This window comes from Nerophis lumbriciformis, linkage group LG15 (assembly GCF_033978685.3).
Source record: "Nerophis lumbriciformis linkage group LG15, RoL_Nlum_v2.1, whole genome shotgun sequence".
In the NCBI taxonomy this organism is placed as follows: Eukaryota; Metazoa; Chordata; class Actinopteri; order Syngnathiformes; family Syngnathidae; genus Nerophis; species Nerophis lumbriciformis.
The window spans coordinates 10,819,345-10,845,976 of NC_084562.2; the positions used below are offsets into that span (position 1 = coordinate 10,819,345).

General features: G+C 39.2%; 1 protein-coding gene across 1 annotated transcript; it reads right to left on the reverse strand.

The window, feature by feature from the left end:
* Positions 1-24: 24 nt before the first annotated feature.
* taldo1 (transaldolase 1) lies at positions 25-21,620 on the reverse strand. Its single transcript, XM_061975371.2, has 8 exons — positions 21,452-21,620; positions 13,493-13,616; positions 12,962-13,069; positions 8,552-8,683; positions 5,823-5,998; positions 4,775-4,972; positions 417-562; positions 25-350 (listed from the first exon to the last, which is right to left on the reverse strand). The coding sequence occupies exons 1-8, from the start codon at positions 21,549-21,551 to the stop codon at positions 318-320; spliced, it is 1,017 nt and encodes a 338-aa protein (XP_061831355.1). The 5' UTR covers positions 21,552-21,620; the 3' UTR covers positions 25-317.
* Positions 21,621-26,632: the final 5,012 nt, after the last annotated feature.

The window sequence follows — 26,632 nt, forward strand, 5'->3', positions numbered from 1 at the left end:
GCAGTACTTAGAACACAAGACATCTTATTTGCTTAAGCAGAGATTTATTATGGGAAGAAAAACACGTAAAAAAAGGTCATTATTGGGTTTTTTTTGTTACAAGTGCATGTGGTCCTCTCCAGTAGTCATATCATAATAGCTCCTTGAAAGATGTGGCCCCCCTGGTTAAATGTCTCTAAATAAACCTAATTGGTCATAATCACATAGTTCCATCCTAAGAGTGGAAGGAAGAGGGAGGTTCCTTGAGGTTGGTCACAAAGGGATGGAGAAAGTTCAAGACCTGACTCCTTATACGTTGGACATGTGCCACGTGTCCTTTATTGGCCATTTTTCTCCTGAAGCATTTTCTCCTGGAAAGTGAAGAACAGCAGTATGAGGAACTGGACAAGGGAAAGTGTACAAAGACCAGGCCTTACTTTGAGCATGGTTTCTAGCTTAATGGCGTCCGCTGCAAACTTGCGGATTCCGTCGGACAGTTTCTCCACTGCCATGCGGTCCTCGTTGTGCTGCCAGCGGAAGTCCTTCTCCTCCAGGTGAATCTTTTTCTCGTCGCACCCCTTGGCTGCAGACATAAAGTAAAGTAAAACTTTAAGGAAAACAGACGCTCACGTTGTCAAATACGAGCATGATTCATTATTCTCAAGATGGCCAACAAAAATCTTCATTTACGGTCATATTTATATCAAGAATATTTGAAAAACTCTTCTTGCTGGATGTCTCAATGCAAAAAAATGTTTGCAAATTAAGAAGTACCATATTTTTCAGACTATAAGGCACACTTAAAATCATTTTTTTCCCCTCAAAACTCGACAGTGCGGAATAATTTTGGTTTTGCTTACCGACCTCGAATTAATTTTATTTGGTACATGGTGAAATGATAAGTGTGACCAGTAGATAGTCACACAAGAGATACGTGTAGACTGCACTATGATGGCAATATGACTCAAGTAAACACCAACATTTTATATGTTCCATTGAAATAATAGAACATTACACACAGCGCTCAAAAATCCAACAAAATGTTTTAGTACGACTTTAGTAAGCTATGAAGCCACACCGCTTGATGGATTGTACTGTGCTTCAACATACGAGTATTATTATGGTGTGTGTATAAGGTAAGACATTATCTGGCGTTTTGTTTCGCAATATTATGCAAAAGCAACTTTTCTTACCTTCTGGTACCTGCTAAACCGTATAAGTCCTGAAAAATCGCCTTTGTTGTCCGTGCCGACACCATAGTCGATAAGCTTCTTCTTTTTCTCCATCTTCTTGTTATGGGACATTCATCCTTCACTGTTGCCATTTCTAGTATAAAGTAGTGTAAAGTTCTTACTTATATCTGTCAGTAAACTCGCCATGAAAGAGCTAAAACATACCGGGTGAGTTGACATTGTTCATTCAAGGAACTTTAGTTATTAGAGAGTTCTGGTCGGACAGTTTTTCACAGGACACATTTCCGGCGTTGTTATTGCACTAGTGAGCCATGGATGAGGAGATGCTGCTTCGTTATTGATTTAAGTAAAGTCTGAATGTCATTAAAACAGTTAGCTCCATCTTTTGACACTTCTTCCACTCCCGTCCTTGCACGCTACACCGCTACAACAAAGATGACGGGGAGAAGACGCTGCCGAAGGTGAGATACGTAAATAAGACCGGCGCATCCGGAAGAGACTGTCAGAAAGCGACTTGAAGATGATCTGTAAAACATAATCTATGCAACATTTTGACCGAAGAACCACCATTACATGTTATGTAGACCACAAGGAAGTGTTTTACATTTAGAAAAAAAAATTAATATGACTCCTTTACTGCGCCCTATAATCCGGTGTGCCTTAAATATGAAAAAAGATAAAAAATAGACCATTCATCAGCAGTGCGCCTTATAATCCGGTGCGCCCTATGGTCCGGAAAATACGGTAATAATTACGGATGTAATGGTATTATAAATAACGCGGTTTCAAAGTCTTCACAATAATACCGTGACAAAATAAAAAAAAAAACTGTGTAGATTTTTCCGGCGCTATAGTGTTGGCCGGGTCGGAAAATAAACTACATCTCCCAGAATCCTAAGCAGGAAGTGAAGTGTATTTGTAGTCGATGACACAAATAGTTTTTTAGACATTTCCTGAAAATGTTTATAAAAATCCATCCATAACTCGTAGTTCAGTTGCTAACAAACAAACAAAAACTGGTGAAAACATAACCTCTTTTGGCGGTTCTGCAAAGCGAAGCCCGCCGCTTTCGATTTGAGCGTTTCCAAGGTGACACAGAGCCAGCGGGTCATGGCGCAGAAAAACTTTTAACGCGAGAAATATGATGAAACTGAAAAACTACTTGATAATTCCTCAATCCATCCACTCTTGGTTCTCTGGATGTCGCGCAGGGGTTGGAGCCAGTCTGCGCTCAGGCAAAAGGCAGCATACACCCTGGACAAGTTGTCCCCTCATGAACTGTCGTTCAGAAAATATATTTGAAGCCAAGCATCAGTTTGGGAGGTATGTACATTATTAAAAGTTACATTGTTAGTTAACGTTCCTGAGAACATTTTTGTGTTACACTGCCTGTTTAAATTGTAACTTAAAGACTAAGTTTTTAATAACATTTGCTTGAAACAGTGAATGTCCTTGCACAATTATTTGCACTTAAAAATGTATGTTTGTAGTAATAAATGAGAAAACATTTACCGGTAAGCATTATGTCTGTGTTTAATTACAGTAAGTGTGTTTCTGCTAAACATTCCTGCCACTTCATTTTATACACTAATATTAAGTCTTTGTTTTTAAATATACCGCAATAATATACCATGGCCTTAACACCAGGACCGTATGTACCATGAGATTTTATACTGTTAGATCCCTATTAATAAGTACATGCTTTCATTTATGCTACCCCTGTGGTAAATTTTAAATGTGCTTTATAAATAAAGTTGATTTGATTTGATTTGATTTATGAGTGATTTGAGATATGGTGTCTCTCTCTCTGGTCTGTTATACTTTGATGTGTGGGCATACTACGAGTTACGAGCACTCTCGTCGCCGGTTGAAGTGATTTTTGTAACGGGTGCCGTTTGAGCAATATAGAGCCAATATATTGTTACTTGTTGCTGTTCCTGCTTTTACACAAGAGACAAACATACATTCTGATTAGACAGTTGAAGTGCTCTTTAGAACGCTGCTCAGAGATCGACACAATCCTGTCCTACAACCACCGGAACTATGACAGTTACTGCAGATGAGAAGTAGAGAAACGAATCTGAGAAACAAACCATTAAAAATATGTGCGGGGCATACCCAGCACAACTGCGCCATTGTCAGTCTGCGTCACACACTGTGGCCAATGTCCAAATGACGACCATTTAGCCATAAAAATATTGAGAAGCTGCAGATGCTGTGTTTAACACGGTTCATTTTGTTCTCGCTTGTCCCGACTCAACAAAATGGGCGTTCGAGCGTTACCTTAGTACAAAGACATACTGTGCATATCGCTCGTTGTAGACTGTCACACAAACTCACCCGTGTGCAACATAAAACGGCGATCTCCTAGTTCCTATTGTTACAGGATGGAGAAGTCTGCTCTACAAAGTAAATGCCCATCCAATTCCATATCTGCCGCTTATCCCTTTTGGAGCATTTTAGTGTGGTGAATGTCTTTGGAGTACCCGGACTGAACAATATTATTGCCCATAAACTACATGTACCGTATTTTTCGGACTATAAGTCGCAGTTTTTTAATCATAGTTTGGCCGGGGGTGCGACTTATACTCAGGAGCGACTTGTGTGAAATTATTAACACATTAATAACACAATAATATTATTTAGCTCATTCACGTAAGAGACTAGACGTATAAGATTTCATGGGATTTAGCGATTAGGAGTGACAGATTGTTTGGTAAACGTATAGCATGTTCTATATGTTAGTTATTTGAATGACTCTTACCACAAGTATAACCATAACCATAATATGTTACGTTAACATACCAGGCACGTTCTCAGTTGGTTATTTATGCGTCATATAACGTACACTTATTCAGCGTGTATTTCACTATTCTTTATTTATTTTAAATTGCCTTTCAAATGTCTATTCTTGGTGTTGGGTTTTATCAAATAAATTTTCCCCAAAAATGCGACTTATACTCCAGTGCGACTTATGTTTTTTTCCTTCTTTATTATGCATTTTCGGCCGGTGCGCCTTATACTCCGGAGTGACTTGTACACCGAAAAATACGGTAATGTTTCTTCAGATTAAAATTGCTTTCCCTGGGCAGGGCTGGTTCGGGATACAATTGTTTTGAGTTATGTGCTTCTTAAGTTTAGGTACCATTGTAAGTGTACATTTAATCACCTCACCACTTTACATTCAAGCTAGTTAAGCGATGCGACTAGCATAGCTTGTCCTCTCTTCCGCCCTTCTCTGTGTCCATTCTAACCTAGCTAAAACATGACGCTAAAAGAATGTTATTGCCATTGGTTCTCCTATGGTTAGTTATAAAAAAACCTCCAGTTAACATTCAGAGAATATTAGCACTAATGCCGGACTTTAGAACTGTCTGTATTACCTCAACATACGTAAATAATCGATATTTGATCATTGAGTCATAATGGTCCACGTTATAATCGATCAGTTTCCCACCTCTAATGCCAACAGTTTTTGTTTTGTCATCCCATTGTTGGCCAATAGGATACTGAGAAAATGTGTGCAACTTCTACATTAAACGGTACAGGTTTATGTAGTGTGCACACTGCAGGAAAGCAGGCGGGTAATCACACAATCGTACCTGTCTCCACTTTGAGCATCTCTGAAACAGTGCTGTGGTCCTGACTGAGTTCTGCTAGCAGCCCAGGCGAGATGGTGAGCAAGTCGCAGCCTGCGAGCGCTTTGACCTGTCCGGTGTTTCGGAATGAAGCGCCCATCACCACAGTGCTGTAGCCAAACTTCTTGTAGTAGTTGTAAATCTTTGTCACACTCAGCACACCTGGTTTAACAGGAAAGAAAAATAAGAAGGGGGAATAAAGATGTTGCGAAAAAGAAAATATGAAGTCTACATCAGTGGAGTACCATGTCACCATGGAACTACTGGTTCTACAAAAGCAGCCAGACCTGACTAGCAGCTACATTCATATTAGCAGATCCTATAGTCAAAATAGCAACAGGAGTAACCCTAACATGCATCCTTTCAGTAAAGTGTACACTGCCCGTTTACATTTATAAATGATTAAATATGCTTTGCTACATTATTTAACAACATTGGGGTTATACTTACAATCACATTAATGTGTCATCTTTGTTGAAAGGACCATTTTATGTCACATTTGGAGCTCACAAGATCTCTCCACACAACGTGCCAGTAGAGGATTAGCCATAATGTTTTTGCTATTCAAAGATGGCTCTAGTTATATGCACTGCGAGGTTTACTCAATATTCCGCCATGCTCAATTGAAGCACACGGCACATGATGGCTGTGAGAATACAGTTCCTTTGTAGAATGTAAAAAACGTGTTTATATGTGTGTGAGGCATGTTAAAGGGGAACTGCACTTTTACTTTAGAATTTTGCCCATCGTTCACAATCATTATGAGACAAGAAAAAAACACCAAAAAAAACGTGTTTTCTTGTCTCTCATAACAATTGTGAACGATAGGCAAAATTCCCAAAAAAGTGCAGTCCCCCTTAGTGGAAAAAAATTTGCATTTTATGGGTGAATCTATTATTCGCTGACTAAAAATGGGTTGAAAAGAATAAAACCAGACTATCGAGACAAATAGATTTTGAAGGTAGATTGTATAGAACTTCTAAAGGATAAATACCATCAAACAAAACAGTACCTGGGTCTTCATGGGCCTCATAACTTTTACGTCCTGTACTTTCCTTGTACCAGTCCAGGATGCGGCCAACGAAGGGCGAGATGAGCGTCACCTTTGCTTCGGCACAGGCGACTGCTTGCGCAAAGGAGAAGAGCAGGGTCATGTTGCAGTGAATGCCATGCTTTTCTTCAAGCTCCCTGAAAAAAAACCCAAGTGACATCATCAATGCACAATTTTCGTACAAATTTGGCGAACGAGGACTACAACCTAAGCCACCATCACAGTCTTTGTCAAATAAAGTCTTTAATAAAAGGAGGTAGGTGATGCTAAATGTTCATCCATTTAATTTGTAAGTGACATTTATTTCTGCATGTAACTAATTCAATAAAGTATATTTTTTGGGGGGGATTAATTGGAATTACAATTTTCTTTTGGATGAAGTGCTGGCTGTCCAGAGTCGGGACCCGGGGTGGACCGCTCGCCTGTGCATCGGCTGGGAACATCTCTGCGCTGCTGACCCGTCCTGCTGGCCCCACTATGGACTGGACTCTTACTATTATGTTGGATCCACTATGGACTGGACTCTCACAATATTATGTCAGACCCACTCGACATCCATTGCTTTCGGTCTCCCCTAGAGGGGGAGGGGGGGGGGAGGGGTTACCCACATATGCGGTCCTCTCCAAGGTTTCTCATAGTCATTCACATCGACGTCCCACTGGGGTGAGTTTTTCCTTGCTCTTATGTGGGCTTTGTACCGAGGATGTCGTTGTGGCTTGTGCAGCCCTTTGAGACACTTGTGATTTAGGGCTATATAAATAAACATTGATTGATAAACATTGATTGATTTCAAGAAAGCTTTGGTTTTCGTTAGACTTTTGGAATAGATTACAGAAACTGAGATCTGACTGTACAACATAATATCAGTTAACATACTGAGAGACTAGGGAAGTCACAATATCATATCATGAATAATGCAACTAAAATGACCATACCATTGTTGAATTTACTTAAAATGTACTTAAACACACGTCAAAAATATACCTTCTTGCTGGCTACTAATAAATAATCTAGAACTACAACTGGTTTGGAACTAACAGTTGATTGTAATCGTCCAAATATGATTAGCAAAGTAGACTGTAGTCAACATTGTGGCTTGGAGAGCACACTGAGGCGACAAGTACAGTGGGTACAAAAAGTATTCAGACCCCTTTAAATGTTTCTCATCGTTTCATTACAGCTATTTGATAAAATCAAAACATCCGTTTTATTACTCATTAATGTACACACAGCACTCCATCTTGTCAGAATTTTTTTGGAAAATGTATTTAAAAAAACTCAAAATCAAATTCAGACCCTTTGCTCAATACTTTGCTGATGCATCTTTGGCAGGAATTACAGCATCAAGTAATTTTCAATACAATCAATCAATCAATCAATGTTTATTTATATAGCCCTAAATCACAAAAGTCTCAAAGGGCTGTACAAGCCACAATGACATCCTCGGTACGAGCCCACATAAGGGACGTCGATGTGAATGACTATGAGAAACCGCATATGTGGGTAACCCCCCCTCTCTAGGGGAGACCGAAAGCAATGGATGTCGAGTGACGATGCCACAAACTTGGCACACCTATCTTTGAGCAATTTCGCCCATTCCTCTTTGCAGCACCTCTCAGATTGAACGGGAACGTTAGTTTTCATCCAGGATGCGTCTCTACATTGCGGCATTCATATTAGTCTAGTCAGGGAGGTGATCAAGAACCCGATGGTCACTCTGCCAAATCGGTACAGCATTCCTCTGTGGAGAGAGGAGAACCTTCCAGAAGGACAACCATCTCTGCAGCAAACCACCAATCAGGTATTGTATAGCGGCCAGACGGAAGCCATTTTAAAATGGTTCGTTTGTATGTTTAGCACCTAGCAATCCTGCGGATGCTACTGTCACAATGAAGCTGCATCCGGGTAGCAGTCGGCTTTCTAAAACTTATTGCTTAATCGTTGTTGACTCTCAAAGTCTGCCTGATTAGCATTGTTGTTGATGGAGAAGGGATCTTTGGTTCCCAGCGCGACATCACATGCCTGGCTTCCTCATTATCTCGCAAAATAGTTTGGGAATCTACATAAGATTGATACTATTTTGATCATATGTACTTATTCGCAAACTTTTGAAGTAATTTGGTGTCATATCTCAGATATATGACAATAGCTACAATATAGAGGCACCTTGTTTTTCCAGTCTACTGGTACGTTAAATAGAAATGATAGTCTGCTACTGAAGACATTCAGTCAGGGTGCTAGCAGCTTCTCCAGTAAATGAGAATCAGTCTATGAGTTCACAGAAGTGCAATTATCAATTTTATGATAACTTTGTCAAAAAAGGTAATTCTTACGGTCAATAATTCTACTGCAGTTCATCATAAATACCGGCAATCGTCACGTCCCAACAATAGTGGGACAATGAGTGTTACGTTTAGTGAAACAGATCAAAACAAGTGTTTAACACGCGTACACACGCTATCCGTTTGCAAATCTCCCGGCACACAGCACTGTCAAGTGCTCCAAAATTCCGTCCTCCAATCCATTTTTTACAGTGAAGACGGTTTGCTTGTTTGAATAAAAACAAGCATTTCTTCAAACCAGAAATAAAACACCAAATCAGTTTACTGTTTGACTACTATGCAGTTCAATTGCTATTACGCTAAAAGTCTGACAAAAAAGATCATGAAAAAAAAAACCATTTCACTTACTTGCCAGCTTGGATTCCCTCCCATGTAGATGACAGCTTGATGAGAACTCGCTCCTTGCTTATGCCTGCTTCTTTATAGAGAGCAATGAGCCTCAAAGCCTTGGCCACCATCTCGTCTTTGTCGAAAGACAGTCTGTAACATAATTAAAAGTATGGATTAGAGCCAATTATACAGCGATTCAGATTTTAATTTGGAGAGCAATAGGAACACTAAAAGCAACACTTCAAAAAGGAAGAAAAGGTCACAAACTACAGAAGTGTAAACGATGAATATGGACAAGTAGGCTCAATACTCCATCTGTACAAGACTAATACATTGTGATAAGACATTTTGAACAAAAAAAACCCAACTTTGCGATCATCATCAAAAGAAAAATACCATCAGCAATAATGTTATTAGTTTACTAATACTGATTTTCAAAATCTAACAAGGAACGTTTTTTTCATGAACATTCCTGATACAACTTGTTATTCTTGTTCTATTTTTGTCGAGAAGACGTTCACTTGCTAAAAATGTGGCCAGGGTATAAATAATTTGGAACTGTACAATAACTTCAAGGCATGAGAATCCCCTTTGAGGAAAAAAAAAAAGGGTAAAACTGACGAAAAAAAGAGGAACATTGTTATCGGCACCAAGTGTTGTCGGGCAAGCACCGAAAGAACATTTTGAAAATCAAGCCTACATTTTCTGCAATCGAATGCATTTCTACACTATATTTTACCTTTATTCTCATCTGCCAACCTCTTTTGGCTGTGCTTCTGACATTTACATGTCCCAGGTAATGTACCACACAATTTTTAGTACATAATTTTCATTGAAAATGTAATGTAATATTCTATGACATGCATGCAAAGAACTAAAGAAAACTTTACCCATTTGGAAACTCTGTAGCCATGCCCCCTCGGGTAATATACTTAGTGTTGTGACCTCTGTTTACATCCGTCAAGTCAAAAATATTCCTTCTCGCTGTTTACTAAATAAAGACTAGAACTACAACTGGTTTGGAACTAACAGTGTCGGATTGCAATCATCCAAAATATGATTAGCACTGCAGCAAAGTAGAATGCCGTCAACGTTGTGGGTCAGAGAGCAAACGCAGGTGACAACAAGTAAACTAGCTAGGTGGTGCTAACTAGCAAGCTTTACAAACACTCAACAAGCAATTTAGTGCGGTGTTTAGGCAAGAGGAACAGTGAGGAGAGCTTTTAATAAAATGTGTTAGATCCTATATTTTTTTATATCGTAGTGAGTTTACATAATTTAATCACGGAAATTGTGCTATTGTTAAAGAGTTCCGGTCGGACGGGTTTTCACGGAACACATTTCCGGTTGTTCGTTGTTGCGCTGACTACTGACAAGCCACAGATGTATAGATGGTTCTCAATTGCTGATAAGAAAAACAATACATGGCATTAAAACAATTAGCTCCATCTTTTGACACTCCTTAAAACTACTGTCCTTACATTCTACAATATTTCATAAAAAAAAAACTTGGAAGTGATATTTTGACACAAAAATTAATGTTTAAAACACTTCTCTCAAAGTTCAGGCAAGTGAAATGTCCGCAAAAATCCGTAAGACAAGCATAATAAATGTAATTTAGTGATGGACAATGATTTCACAGGTAAATTATGTAAAGCCACTTGTGGTTACAACTGAATATGATATGCCAGGTATGATAACTACCACATGTCACAATACACAGTCAACACCTAGAGCACAGTCACAAGTGCATTTGCGTCCACGATAGACACGTGACGTAATTTTCTGAATGTTATCGCTCCTGTTGCCAGCTATACAGTGCCGCTACAACAGTACGGATGACCAATTACCACTATGCCTGTTTCAAGCTGTTATTAGTTTCCAAGTGAAAAAATATTTACTGCCACAAGCAGTAACCTTTGACATGGGGCTGGGCGATATGGCAAAAAATAGATCATGAATAGATTTATTATATCAGATCTTGATCAATATTAAATGTTTTAATATTGTTTTAACCTGCCCATTAAAACTAAAGAAGCTAAACATTAGTTGAACATCTTAACATACCGAGTCAATAAAGAACATTAAATAAGAACAAACATAGTAACTTAATGTACCAATAAATGCCTTCAATTGAAATGCTTTTAATAAAAAAAAAAAACATCCAACTAACATAAGCAGTAGCACTGTTTTTCACACGGCTTATTGACAAGTGGTCATCAAATTTGCACAAAAAAAGCATATCACCTGATATGCTTGTCTGAAGTGCACCAACTTTGTAAACAGTTTCCCTAGACAAATGTTCCTTATTCTCACATCGATTTCTGCAACTTTACTCACTTAATAGAGATTCCTTTTTTCTTTACCCTAATTTTGGGATTCCGTTATCTTGGGCCTTATATTTGCCACATAAACGCCAATTAACGATTAACATTTATTTTGCTGTCTTCAGCTGCAAGTTCTGTCATTTTGTTCAAATCTATGATTGTGTTTACTAGCGGTGCAACTGTACCGGTAACCCACGTTACGGTCCATACCTTAGTTTTAAGGCCACAGTTTCGGTTCTTTTCTGTACATTTTGTGAGGATAAAGAACAACTTTTTTCCTCTCAAAATTATTTTGTTATTTTGCTTGTCATCAAAAAGTGCATACTGCAGTATGCACTACATCGTGAGTTCGAGCAGTCTAAAGTCTGTCACTGAAGTCACTGCTCCTGTGTTTCAACTTCTACAGTATGGTAGTGTTGGCCATATTTCATCTTTCTGGGCTCCACTTACAGCTATGTGAGTGGGAAAAGGCACAACAGTGGGTAGACATTAATTACATCATGAACAGCTTGACTTTTGTGAATGTGGACAGGCGCGCTTGCGCACAGATACACACATATTAGGGATATAACGATCGATACATCAAGAGATCCGATTTATATGGCTAAATTTCAAGTACCGGTATATCGATCTGTGCTCTGCAAGTTTGCCTTCAAAGAGATCTGTATTGATCCAAAATTGTTCAATCAAACAAAACATTGGATTTAACAATGACAGACTTTATATGAAGTTTAGGATTAGGTAATAATAAAGATGTTAAACATGAAGTCTATTTTCCCCCATTTGTGGCTTCATCAAAATAAAATGGCCGCTATCTATGATGGTCGAGATAGGTCAAACGCAAACGCCAGAAGACAATGGTGTAATATCTGTGACATGTGTGTCTGTGTACCTTTAAGAGGTGGTGTTTTTGTCTGTGACAAGTGCGAGTGCGGCAGACTATGGAAAGGCAACCGCAAGAGTTTAGGTGTCTGAGTGCAGAGTGTCTAAACGTGAGTTGCGGCGAACAGCAGCTTTTGGATGTCTGGGTTTTGACTAACTGAGTTTGTTACCACTTGTTAAGTACCCGTCTGAGAGTGTATCTCAGACTGTGTCTCTCCTTCTCCACTGCTGGAGCATTACGATATGTTACAATTCAACGACAGCACGATTGCAAAGGCCACAATAAATGCAAACACAACGATAAAGCCGTAACACAACTTTAGAAGATGCGGCTGACAATGGAAATGACAGCGGTGCAAGTTACCGCAACTCACGGACTCCCAGGACACAAGGAGAAGTAATTTGATGAGAAACATATATAAGAGATGGATGACAGAGGCTATGGAAATATCTGGGACGCTGTCCATCGGCGACGCAAGGGAGGCGAACATATACTGTATGGCCGGGGAACTTTATTTAGGAGGTAAATCTAGTGTTAAAATGTTTGTGACTTTTATTGAAAATTGCTTGAATGTTTAAAATGTGAGCAGACAGTGTTCTTTTCCTCTTATTAATTCAACCTAAAGCGTTGGTTGCACTTTATTCCAATAAGATGTGAATGCATTGGCCATTAATGGTTGCTTACTTGCTGGTATCCATGATTAATTTACACCCAATTCCCTTACAAGAAATAACAGGAAACTTCACCTGCGGAGTCTAGTATCTAATTATTTCAAAGTAACTACCGTATTTTTCGGACTATGAGTCGCAGTTTTTTTCATAGTTTGGCCGGGCTCCAGTGCGACTTATATATGTTTTTTTCCTTCTTTATTATGCATTTTCGGCAGGTGCGACTTATACTCCGGTGCGACTTATACTCCGAAAAATACGGTAGTTTATTTTTTTGCTAACAGTTACTGAAATGTTTTCAACTAACTGAATAGTTCTAAAAACAATTACCGGTAGATCGTCTCTGAATGGTATCGGCAACTACAAATATCAAATCGAACCGTTAAAGCAAATCGTAATGTTTGATCGAGTTAATGTATGCCATCAGCTGTTCACCGTGATTGACCTGAAATGAACCACGATCACAAAAATATAATCGCTCAACTCTGACATTTCATTGTTTATATTAGACACATTAGCAATTGGTGAACCCTCGTTACTATTCACCTACCTGGCATCCACCTCGGTTGACACTCTGCCTGGGACCTTTTTGAGGATCTCAAGGCCAAAACTCACAAACAACTTGTCCATGGTGTTTGCCATCTGCTCGTCTTCAGTTCTGACCAGAAAAGAAGCACATGTTAAGTGAGACCAAAGGCACTTTCACATGATTAAATAGAAGGTCTACATCTAATAAGAAGTTTGTATCAACCTTAGCTCGTTTAATGTTTACAGCTGAAAATATGTTTTGTGAAGTCACAGTGACGTTTAACTTGGGAAGGAATCCCTTTATGGGGGCCCTATGAAAACCATGTTTAGCAAGTTAAAAAAAAAAAAAACTTGTTTGAGTGCTAAATGATGACACTTGCATCTGACGAAACACTTTTCACAAACAATTGTTCTCTTGGGTAAGTCAGTCAAAAATGTTGCAACATTCAAGCTAATGAGTGCCTTTGCTTCTTTTTGTTTCAAGTTCAAGTGTGCCCTCTAGAGGTTGAGATATTGAGGAACACTTGAATTGGATTCAAGTTTGACTTCTTACCCGCCCTTGGCGATGCCGTATTTGATTGCCTGATCCAAAAGGGTCTGGTAGGCTGGCATCTTGGCAGCAGCCAGAATCAAAGATGGGTTGGTGGTGGCATCCTGAGGCTTGTACTCATCGATGGCTGCAAGACAGTCAAATAAGAATAACATTAAATTGTTGTTATGGTGAGAATTTGTCAAGTCATTTAGAATTAATCAACTTGGTGAATCTGATTATTCATGATTGTTATTTTTAAAGCATTTAAGGCAAAAATGAGGCAGCTCATCATGACACTAAAACATTTCCTGACAGCCCACTCTTTGAAGGAAGAAAGAGTAATTGCCCCAATTTCTTGTAAACCAGATGCCAAAGTAGAAATCTACAAACATTTCATTTAAAACAACTCTGTGTGTATGTATGTCCGTATGTATTGTATAAAGTGTTTACCACTGATTGTAGTGGCTAGGAGTGTGGTCGGGCAATTTCAATGTGATATAATTTGCATAACATTAAGAGGCGAAAAAATATACAAATGTTCAAAAACAAATCTGTTGTTGGTAATATGCATAAATGTTCTCATATCTTTTTTATTTTTCAATGCTGCTTATTTTAATACTACAATTTAATTTGTTCACTACTTTGGACACCACTGATTTATTGACATATTATTCTGCCCTCCCTGAAAGTTGGAATTTAGTTTGCCAAATATGTAAACTGTCTTTTAACTTGAGGGTTCCAGGTTCGATCCCCACTTCCGCCATCCTAGTCATTGCAGTTGTGTCCTTGGGCAAGATACTTTACCCACCATAACGGGTTTCACTATGTAAAGTGCTTTGATTCACTAGAGAAAAGTGCTACATAAATATAATTCATTACCATCCATCCATTTTCTACCGCTTGTCACTAGGGCCAATTTAGTGTTGCCAATTAACCTATCCCCATGTGCATGTTTTTGGAGGTGGGAGGAAGTCGGAGTACCCGCAGGGAACCCACGCAGTCACGGGGAGAACAAACTCCACACAGAAAGATCCCGGGATTGAACTCAGGACCTACGTATTGTGAGGCACATGGACTACCCCTGTGCACTTCACTAAATTCAAAATTAAACACCTTATGGTTGTTAATTGATTGACTCCACAATAAAAATACAGTAAAACACAATGGAAAGTACATCAATATAGTGAAGTGAAGTGAATTATATTTATATAGTGCTTTTTCTCAAGTGACTCAAAGTGCTTTACATAGTGAAACCCAATATCTAAGTTACATTTAAACCAGTGTGGGTTGCACTGGGAGCAGGTGGGTAAAGTGTCTTGCCCAAGGAAACAACAGCAGTTACTAGGATGGCGGAAGCGGGAATCGAACCTGCAACCCTCAAGTTGCTGGCATGGCCGCTCTACCAACCGAGCTATACCGCCCAAGTATGTACATTTTAAATGTACATACTGGTAAGAATCATGTTAAATCAACAATACAGTTTATAATAAAACAATTTAAAAAAGCAATTCATTCATACAGGATGAAGGTTGGGCTCTATTGCTTCTAGCTTAATGCTAACGTACAATGGCCCAGCTCCTTGACAGGCTAACGGGAATTAGCGGCGCAAACTTGTATTATCAAATGAGACATTGACGGAACAAAATTTACATTAAACAGCAAGTGTATTTCTACCTACAGACAGTATCAGTGTCAGAATGAGAAATACTTTAATATTCACCAAATTCTATAGAAACAAGTACTGATCGTTAACTTTGTACTCAATGAGGCTCCCGCAGCTTGTGTGCTGACTAACTACAGAAGCGTGTTACTCAAACCTCAAACTTCTAATTTTAAAAAACAATTGACATAGTGAATGTTTTATGGAACATGATCGCAGGAGACGGAAGCACATAACACCTGGAAGGTGAAGTGTTATTTATGGATCGCAAAATAAAAAAAATGATTAAAAAAACACATACTGGTGGGATCTTTCCACAAGTACATTTATATATGGAAACGCTATATAATAACAGTCTCTCGGCTTTTTGATATGCTTTAAGTCTGGAGCATTAATTTGAGTTACAAGCATCCCTGCTGTTAGATGGCGTACTGATTACCAAGATGAACCATGTAAGAGCCACGCATTCAGTCTTACTCACTGGCATTATTACGTCACAGCAAAAAATCTAAATAAAAAGTCGGTGACTTCTTTTGTTGGTGGTGCTTGGGCTTATTCCGTTACCCACGGCTCGGCTTCCTAAACGCCAAAAGCTGCTCTGGGTGCAAAAAACCGGCCACGTCTCCTTATTGACCAGCTGTCCCTCTTTGCTAACTTGGCTCATTGTATATGTTGAATCTAATGAGACTGGGGATTGGCAATCAGATCAGACCAAAAATTATTGTGAAGTCCTTCTAGCCGTCTAAAGAGATGTAAATGCTTTACATTACTACATTTCATCAAATCACTGTAGTTGTTTATAGTACTCTAGCATTGTTTTTCAAACAATATTTTATACTAAAAGTTTTTTGTTACATGTTAAATGGGAGGACAAGCATAGATTAAATGTATTTAAAACCATTTCAATGGGTGGCACTGATTTGAGATACGAGTATTTTGAGTTATAAGATCAGTCATGAAACTAATTAAGATCCTAAATTGAGGTATCACTGTAATTGTATCTAAGAATTACAGGAACCTCTACAAATGTATGTCTACTATATTATTTCAATCCCTGAGGACGTAGTTTTGTTTATCATTACCACATTGAAAAAGAACAAAATAAGGACATGATCAGTTCACATTTAAAAAAAAGCACAGAGGCTTAACATTGGTTCAAATCAAACCTGCAGGCAGTGGTATTCTACAACAATGAATTTGACAAAAAAGCTTTTTTTTTTATGCTGGCTTAGCCTCTCTCAATAGACATACACGAGTGACATGCCACGCTGTTGTGCGTCAGCTGTAGTTTGTGGCAGCTGAAGCAGAGCCAGTCAGTACTGCCAAATCTCCAGAGAACAAACCTTTGTTCACTTAACCAGTTGCAAGTATCCAAATATGTTTGGTGTAGGGCTGGGCGATATATCGAATATACTCGATATATCGAATATACTCCATATATCGCGGGTTTGTCTGTGTGCGATATAGAAAATGACTATATCGTGATATTCGAGTATATGTTCTCACGCAGTTGCTTATAGCTACAGGCATTACACTACAGGCTTTTCTCACTCTCTTTCTTGTCTCTCCTTCTCACAGAGACATAAAACAAGCGCACCTTCTTACATACGTCACATACTGTCACGTGTGCAACGTCATTCGCTCTCACGGAGCAGAGAGGTAGCGGCATGGGTGACGTTAGCTGTGAGTGGTAATACGAGAGAGAGAAGGTGTGAATCTGGTAACAAATGAAGGAAGAATTAATTCCCAAGAAAAACAGCACAGGGTCCATCGTCTGGCGGTGGTTTTCGGCTTCAAGCGGCAAGATGTCGAACAGACAACTATAATATGTCAAGTGTGCGGCAAAAGCGTTACTACAAAAAGTATCAGCACTGCTAATGTGTACCATAATTTGAAAAGTCACCCGCTAGAGAATGAAGAGTGCTTGAAACTCCGCATGTCAACATCTCCGGCCGGTGCTACACCCACAAAATGCCCAAGCCACCATTTCCAGATCAACACCGTATGAGAAAACTTGTCAACAGAAGGAGATAACGTCCGCAGGAACCTACCACATAGCAAAGCACATACACAATTTGATTTCCCATTATGCAGCTAATTTTTATTTGACGGTTATTGAAATATCTTGTGTGACATCATGCACAAAAGTGCACTTTATTTGTTTTAAACTATTGTAGTGGCGTTCTGTTCAAAAAGTGCACTTTAATTTAAGTGTTGTTTTTGATATGTCATCTTAGTGACATCATGCACAAAAGTGCACTAATAGCTTGTTTTAAAATGTCTCTGACAATCATGCACTTTCTGTTTTGGAAATGACATGAATGTTTGTGCCACTGCTTAATAACTGTTTAATAAATACAGTTTTGGTCAATTGACTTAGTTGCGGTTTCCCTCTCTGCATGAAAGTTTAAAACGAACGTATATGAATGCAGTGTGAGCAAGAATGTTTTAATGTAGACACAGAATCATCATACTCCTGTGATTATACGCATCAAGTGTTCATTCAGGGCTAAGGCAAAATAGAGACATATATCGTGTATCGTGACATGGCCTAAAAATAGAGATAATAATATATTTTTAAACAAGATATGAATTAAGAAAATATCGTAATATCGATATAATTTTTTTCACGTTAAAATGACCAAACGCCGCTGATTTGTTGTTCCTTGTTCTCCCCGCTCCTCACTCCCTCTCATGGGCTACTAAACCCCTCCCCTTTCTCCTTCCAAGAGTGCGTGCACTATAAGAACATCCATGATTGGTTGGTTGTTTACTATGATGAGTCACGGTCGGTTGAGATTAGGCCAATCAGAGGCAAGATAGGGCGGGTCATGGAACCAGGAAGTTAAATCACAACAGACATCCCAAATGACAAGAGTCGAAGAAGAGAAGAGAGATTTATATATTTAAAAAAGTAGTGAAATATGGCAGAGGGATTCTCTTCTTTAGATTGTTCTTTTAGCGATGTAGACCACGTCTAGGAAACCCACAATGCGTCTACTTGGCCACTCATTTGAGTTGTTTACCAAGTGAGCCCAAATTTTAACTATTCTCGAGTTGCCAAGCCGAAGCATTATTCTCACAAGAAATGCTGCCAAAAACGTATAATTTGCACAGCTATGTTATTTTACGTAGAAATAATATTTTTCTATTTTATTTATGTTATGTAATTCTGTGCTACTTAAACAGTTTATTTTCTGTGCTGTTAATACCCATCTTGACTAACTGGGTTAATAAAAGTGCCACTGACTGTTTACAACACAGTTGTCATTCATTTCAATTTCAGTGAATCTCGCTCAAAAATGAATATCCTTATATGTATACTTTCACCGGAAAATATATCGAGATTTATATCGAATATCGAGTTTAAGTAAAAATCTATCGGGATATACTTTTCCGTCCATAACGCCCAGCCCTACCATGGCTCTGTGTACGTGCAGGCTGGTTTTAAAGATAATGTACATGTCATTGTACGTCTAGTACAGTGGTTCTTAACCTTGTTGGAGGTACCAAACCCTATTAGTTTCATATGCGCATTCACCGAACCCTTCTTTAGTGAAAATAAAATGTTTTTTTTTCTCAAATTCAAGACAAAGTCATATGTTTTTGGTAACACTTTAGGGGGTCTATTTAAATGATGATGCGCACCCGTAAATTGTATCCGTCAGGTCTTCCATTCACGTTCACTGTTCTAGTCATTTTAATGTGTTAAGTCATTTTATGCATTTGTGTTTCGCACAAGAGGTAGAACATCTCGCTCTGTGTTTTCTGGAATCTGGGGAACATATTCTAAATAACAAAGACTTAATTTAGAGTTATTTGGTTTGGGTTTAGGTCAGGGTTATAATAAGGCCATGCCGAATAAGGCATTAGTAAGTACTTAATAATGACTAGTTAAGAGCCATATGTTACTAATTTGCATGTTAATAAGCAACTAATTAATGGTGAATATGTTCCCCATACTAAAGTGTTACCATGTTTTTTTTTTTACTGGTGTACAAAATGAACCGTGCATGAACATCACCTTGTTCAAACAACAAAACCAACGCAGTGCATAAACTCACAACAAATTAGACACCTGCAAATCAGTCAAATGTTGCCGTACCCGTGTTTTGACCTCCGCCGAACCCCTAGGGTTCGATTGAACCCAGGTTAAGAACCACTGGTCTAGTATATCAAAATAAACATAATAGGAGGTGTAATGCTGCACCAAGTCAGCGATCGCAGCTTTTTTTAGGCTTCCGATTGGACACAATGTGCATGACATATGCGTTTGTGTGTAGACATAGACCAGGGGTCGGCAACCCGCGGCTCCGGAGCCGCATGCGGCTCTTTGATCACTCTGATGCGGCTCAGCAGCTTACTTGCTAAACCCCCCAATTTTCCCGTGAGACTTCCGGATTTCAGTGCCTCTCGCAGAAAACTCCCGGGATTAATATTCACCGAATTTCACCCTTACAGCTATATTAAGGGCGTGCCATGATGGTACAACATTTGGGGCTCTCTACAATCTGTATTAACAGCGTGCCAGCCCAACACTTGTTATACAATATCCGTCTTCTGCTTGCACACGTACGTGACAGCAAGGCATACTTGGTCAACAGCCATACAGGTTACACTGACGGTGACCATATAAAACAACTTTAACACTCTTACTAATAATGCGCCACACTTTGAACCAAAACCAAACAAGAATGACAAACACATTTCGGGAGAACATCTGCACCTTAACACAACATAAACACAACAGAACAAACACCCAGAATCCCATGCAGCCCTGACTCTTCCGGGCTACATTATACACCCCTGCTACCACCAAACCCCCCCCCCCTGTGCGTCGGTTGAGGTGGGCGGGGTTTGGTAGCGGGGATGTATAATGTATCCTGGAAGAGTAAGGGCTGCATGGGATTCTGGGTATTTGTCATGTTGTGTTTATGTTGTGTTACTGTGCAGATGTTCTCCCGAAATGTGTTTGTCATTCTTGTTTAGTGTGGGTTCACGGTGTGGCGCATTATTAGTAAGAGTGTTATAGTTTTTTTTATACCGCCAGTCAGTGTAACCTGTGTGGTTGTTGACCAAGTATGCCTGGCTGTCACCTACGTGAGCAAGCGGAAGCCCTATACAACGTGTGGCTGATCAGGCACGCTGGTTGTAATGGGTGCTATATGCTGTACCATCACGGCACGCATGACGCTGACAAGCGCCTTCATTTAAAACCTGCGTGCCGCACCAGTTTTCAAATTCCATATAAAGGTGTGATAAATAAATGATAAATGGGTTGTACTTGTATAGCGCTTTTCTACCTTCAAGGTACTCAAAGCGCTTTGACACTACTTCCACATTTACCCATTCACACACTGATGGAGGGAGCTGCCATGCAAGGCGCTAACCAGCACCCATCAGGAGCAAGGGTGAAGTGTCTTGCTCAGGACACAACGGACATGACGAGGTTGGTACTAGGTGGGGATTGAACCAGGGACCCTCGGGTCGCGCACGGCAATTCTTCCACTGCGCCATGCCGTCCCGCGTGGGCAACGTGTCTGAGACCCCTGGTTTATACATGGCACAAAGCAAAAAAAAACTTTGTGTATGCAGTGCTATATCATTTACAATTTCAAAATTTTTTTGCGGCTCCCATTGTTTTCTATAATTTGCGAAACTGGTCATAATGGCTCTTTGACTGGTAAAGGTTGCCGACCCCTGACATAGACAGTTTTGAAACTACACTTGTGTGGATGGAGATTGTCTTAACCCCAAATGTATTTTTGAAACGCTGTTCGTGTGGACATGGCCTTAGCCAGCCCAGAGCCATGTTTGTCTGCAAACTAGAAAAACAGTCATGTCATCCTGAATTGCAAGCAGACTAAATGACTCCATGCATTGCCTCACCAGGCACCAGTGGTGCAAAATAAAAAAACGCAAGAGAAGCAAACCAGGAAGTAAAAACTATTTCCCTTCCTTAACAGTTTGCACACATTATGTCGTCATCATGTCGACAAATGCATTGCAAATATAGTACTGTGCAGAAACTTTTAAAATGTACAGACTAATAAAAACAATGCAATTTCTTATAATAGAAAGAGAGCGAACACGCAGCTAACACTTTCCCAGTTAAATAACTTAATCGGATTACACTTTTTGTGCAGACTCAAGTACAAAACGCAAACAAAATAGTTACACACATTAAAAAAAAGTGAGTTTTGTTGCTTCACGGGCCTGGCAATCGATGCTAGCACGCCAAGCTAGCCGACTGTAGGTAATTATTAACTCCCTGCTAGCCTAATCCAGCAAGCTAGCCGGCTAGCATTTGAGAGCATTACCGTTGAAGTCTCCCGTGTCCGCCACCACCACCGTGTACTTCTTCAGCTGGTTGAGCGCGGTCTCCATCTTTCGCCGCTTGTCCGGAGATACACTGAGCATGATGAAGCACACAGCGAGCCCCTTTTATATACACACAACACGTGAGCGCACGCGAAATGCAACAGGGTAGAGAGTGCGCGCAACAATACCCCGGAAGTCACAAACAAGAACGCGCGAGGACGTTGACAAACAGGTTACACGAATTTGCGTGGTGAGGAAATTAAGCTCTAAAAATATTATAATATAGTTGACTAACTTAGTGAGAATTCAATGAAAATGACTACAAAGTAATTTATGTGTTGAAAAACCCCGTTTTCCGCCCGGACTGCCAAGTAATTTATGTGTTCAAAACCCCTGTCTTCCGCCCGGACTGCCAAGTAATTTATGTGTTGAAAACCCCCGTCTCCCGCCCGGACTGCCAATTGATTGATTGATTGAGACTTTTATTAGTAGATTGCACAGTACAGTACATATTCCGTACAATTGACCACTAAATGGTAACACCCGAATAAGTTTTTCAACTTGTTTAAGTCGGGGTCCACGTTAATCAATTCATGTTGAAAAACCCCGTCTTCCGCCCGGACTGCTAAGTAATTTATATGTTGAAAAACCCAGTCTTTCGCCCGGACTGCCAAGTAATTTATGTTTTGAAAAACCCTGTTTTCCGCCCGGACTGCCAAGTAATTTATGTGTTGAAAACCCCCGTCTCCCGCCCGGACTGCCAATTGATTGATTGATTGAGACTTTTATTAGTAGATTGCACAGTACAGTACATATTCCGTACAATTGACCACTAAATGGTAACACCCGAATAAGTTTTTCAACTTGTTTAAGTCGGGGTCCACGTTAATCAATTCATGTTGAAAAACCCCGTCGTCCGCCCGGACTGCTAAGTAATTTATATGTTGAAAAACCCAGTCTTTCGCCCGGACTGCCAAGTAATTTATGTTTTGAAAAACCCTGTTTTCCGCCCGGACTGCCAAGTAATTTATGTGTTGAAAACCCCCGTCTTCCGCCCGGACTGCCAATTGATTGTTTGATTGAGACTTTTATTAGTAGATTCATGCACAGTACAGTACATATTCCGTACAATTGACCACTAAATGGTAACACCCGAATAAGTTTTTCAACTTGTTTAAGTCGAGGTCCACGTTAATCAATTCATGATGAAAAACCGCGTCTTCCGCCCGGACTGCCAAGTAATTTATGTGTTGAAAAACCCCGTCTTTTGCCCGGACTGCCAAGTAATTTATGTTTTGAAAACCCCCGTTTTTCCACCCGGACTGCCAAGTTATTTATGTTTTGAAAAACCCCGTTTTCCGCCCGGACTCCCAAGTAATTTATGTTTTGAAAAACCCCGTTTTCCGCCCGAACTGTCAAGTAATTTATGTGTTGAAAAACCCTGCTTTCCTTCCGGACTGCCTAGTAATTTATGTTTTGAAAAACCCTGACTGCCGCCCGGACTGCCAAGTAATTTATGTTTTGAAAAACCCCGTCTGCCGCCCGGACTGCCAAGTAATTTATGTTTTGAAAAACCCCGTCTTCCGCCCGGACTACCAAGTAATTTATTTTTTGAAAAACCCCGTTTTCCGCCCGGACTGCCAAGTAATTTATGTTTTGAAAAACTCTGCCTTCCGCCCGGACTGCCAAGTAATTTATGATTTCAAAAACCCCGCCACGCAAAGCACCGCCTGCTGCACCACGCCAGTTGTCTTCATTATAACACTTATATAAGACTTTTAAAGTAATTTTGATAGTAGGCTAATATAGCTAATATAGACACTTACATCATGTGTTGTCTTCATTATAACACTTACTGTATATACAGCTTTTAATTTTTTCGGCTCCAGACAGATTTGTTTTTTGTATTTTTGGTCCAATATGGCTCTTTCAACATTTTGGGTTGCCGACCCCGATCTAATCTCTGCATAATTTACTAGAATACCTTTATGAGCATAACATATATCAAAATAAAGTACCTACTGTACTGTTTACTCGTTGAAGTACCATTTAAAATGCTGAAATCTCCCAAAACGACCACTTAGTCGTTGCCAAAAAGTGACTCAAAGTAATATTTTGATATTGTCACATCTCATCTCTGCATAATTTACTAAAATGCCCTTATGAGAATTACATATATCAAAATAAAGTATCTACTTTACTGTTTACCTGTTGAAGTACCATTTTAAAAGCTAACATCTCCCAAAAGGACCACTTAGTTGTTGCAAAAAATAGTTTCATACTAATATTTTGTTATTGACACATCTCACCTCTGCATAATTTACTAGAATACCCATCGGACCATTACATATATCAAAATAAAGCACCTACCGTACTGTTTACTTGTTGAAATACCCTTTATAAAGCTAAAATCTACCCAAACAACCACTTAGTTGCTGTCAAATACTTATTCAAAGTAATATTTTGACACTGACATATCTCATCTCTGCATCGTTTACTAGAATACCCTTATGAGCAGTACATGTATGAAAATAAAGTACCCACTGTACTGTTTACTTGTTGAAGTATGCTTTTTAATTGTTGAAATTACCCCCAAACTGCTATATGGTGTCTTTTTAAAACTACCGTATTTTTCGGAGTATAAGTCGCACCGGAGTATAAGTCGCACCTGCCGAAAATGCATAATAAAGAAAGAAAAAAACATATAAATCGCACTGGAGCCCGGCCAAACTATGAAAAAAACTGCGACTTATAGTCCGAAAAATACGGGATTTGAAATTTGAAGTAACCAATCATGTTTAGCCATGAAGATGTTTAGCTCCTCGTTGGCCTGCTCACCTGGATCAATTGTAGCACCCTGCACTAATTTTCGAATATAGTTAGTTCATCGGTTGAATATAAGTATGAGAAATACTGAAAACAAAGGATCCTACTTCAAAGCAGCAAATACAATTTAAAGCTGTATGGTACTTTCCCTGCAGGGTTTTCAAAATTGCAAAAAAACAACTATTGCCAAAGGGCAAATCATTTTGAAATGCTAGGTTAGGAAAGGACTCTGCTACATACCATGCCACTTAATTGGTGTCTTTTTTTTGTCATTTGGGTTTTATAAAAAAATATAAACTCAACTCCTCCATCCATCCATGCATTTTCTACCGCTTGTCCCTTTTGGTATCTCTGCATTCGACTCATATAAGTGTTCATTTGCAGCCATTCATGTCTGCGTGTGTAAACTTATTCCCTTTCTTACTGTGTTAATAGTTGCAATATTCGCTCATAAGCGACGACGCAGTTTTAGTATGCAGGCGTTGCTATACTATGTTACATTTATTCTTTTTCAACGCATATATTTTTGAAATTATTGAATACTTATTGAAACATGGTATTAAATTCATATTTAAAAGCATCAGTGGGTGAGGGGGGGGGGGGGGGGGGGGGTATTGTTATTTCTGGCACCTGTCTTGCATTTACATCAAGAGTGTGCTGTGATGTCGAAATCTAAAAGAAAAACTCAAATCCTGAAACCTCCGGTGTCATCTGAATCAAATGATTCCCTGGACACAGGACAAGATGGGAAGCAAGACTTGATGCTAAAAAAAAATAAAAAATAGTCAATGACAGAAAATGCAAGATTAGATCACAAAGCAGACATGGAAAGAGTAACAAGAGAACCTAAAGAAGATCTGAGAAAAGCAACAACAGAATACAAAAAAAAAATCTGAGAAGTCTGCAAACTCAGAATAATAACACAAGAAGGGATTTTAAGGAATTGCGTCAAGAAGTGAAGATTCTTCAAGAGGAAATTATTGCAGCCAACCTAGCTAGTTGTCTCAATAAGTCTAATGACTTATTGAGACAACAACATGCTGAGGAATATCATAGATGAGACGGATCAGGATAAACGTAATGGTTACGGAGGGAAGATGACAGCAAAGACACCAGGGGGCAGTAATGTATAGATATTTATTATATATATATATATATATATATATATATATATAGTCAATATATAGGCATTGGCGTTGTTAGGCCTATTTTAGGGGGGCTCAAGCCCCCCTAAAATGTTCTTCAGCCCCCCTAAATAATTTGGTGTTATATATATATATATATATATATATATATATATAATTTTTATTTATTTATTTATTTATTTTTTAACAAATACATGCCGACATATTCATTATAAAGTGGCCCGAATATGAGTTTAAATAAATTAATCATATAACCTGTCATTATTCACTCAGTTTCCCCTCACTTCATAGCGTAAATCACCAAAAATTATTCCTGGGTGCGGCACCGCTGCTGCCCACTGCTCCCCTCACCTCCCAGGGGGTGAACAAGGGGATGGGTCAAATGCAGAGGACACATTTCACCACACCTAGTGTGTGTGTGTGTGACAATCATTGGTACTTTAAGGGAGAGAGCCCCTTTAGTGTGTCGGTATCCAATCCATTCCACCTGTTCATATAGAAAATGCCCACATCCCTCAAAATCCAGTCCGCATTTTCTCTGCGACCTTGCCTGCGGTCCTTGGACTTGTTCATATAGAAAATACAACTCTTGTAGAATCTATATAAAGTAATATACATTAGTCTAATGTTAAAACAATGAAAAAAAACATTAAATATATTTGTTTTATTGTATTGTTACATTAATAGCTGTTGTATTGTTATAGAATGGCTTGTTAAACATTTCATAGGATTTTCAGAGGGAGGAAAAACCAAGACATTTAATATAAAATGTCAAATTAATAAATACATTAAAAGAAAAAGAAAAAAAATGGTTAAAAGACATCGTCCCGGGGAGCATTTCATTTCGTCCCGTGCATTTTTTAAATAATACTAATGACAACCGCCTTCCGCCCGATTGTAGCTGAGATAGGCTCCAGCGCCCCCCGCGACCCCAAAGGGAATAAGCGGTAGAAAATGGATGGATTGATGGACAATGAATCATTTCTAAGTCTTTGTTAGCCATTTGTGAAGTTTTGTGCTCGTGCGCTACGTTCGCTCGCGTCCTGTGCATCTCCTGGGGGCTAAGCCCCCCCTGTCCTTAAAAGCTAGTGACGCCCCTGTATATAGGTATATAATAATACTAAACAATAGCAACTATAACTAAACTAAGGAAATGGAGTGTGACAAAACCAGGAGTGTGTATGTGTGAGGTTAGCTGAAGTGTGTGTT

Bases quoted from the DNA above. Each gene is read 5' to 3' on its own strand.
- taldo1 (XM_061975371.2), bottom strand. From the start codon at position 21,551: ATGCTCAGTGTATCTCCGGACAAGCGGCGAAAGATGGAGACCGCGCTC. The intron at 8,684-12,961 runs GTAGGTGAATAG...ATTATGTTACAG, and splicing joins TCAACCGAGGTGGATGCCAG to ACTGTCTTTCGACAAAGACG. The intron at 563-4,774 runs GTACGATTGTGT...TTATGTCTGCAG, and splicing joins GATGCTCAAAGTGGAGACAG to CCAAGGGGTGCGACGAGAAA.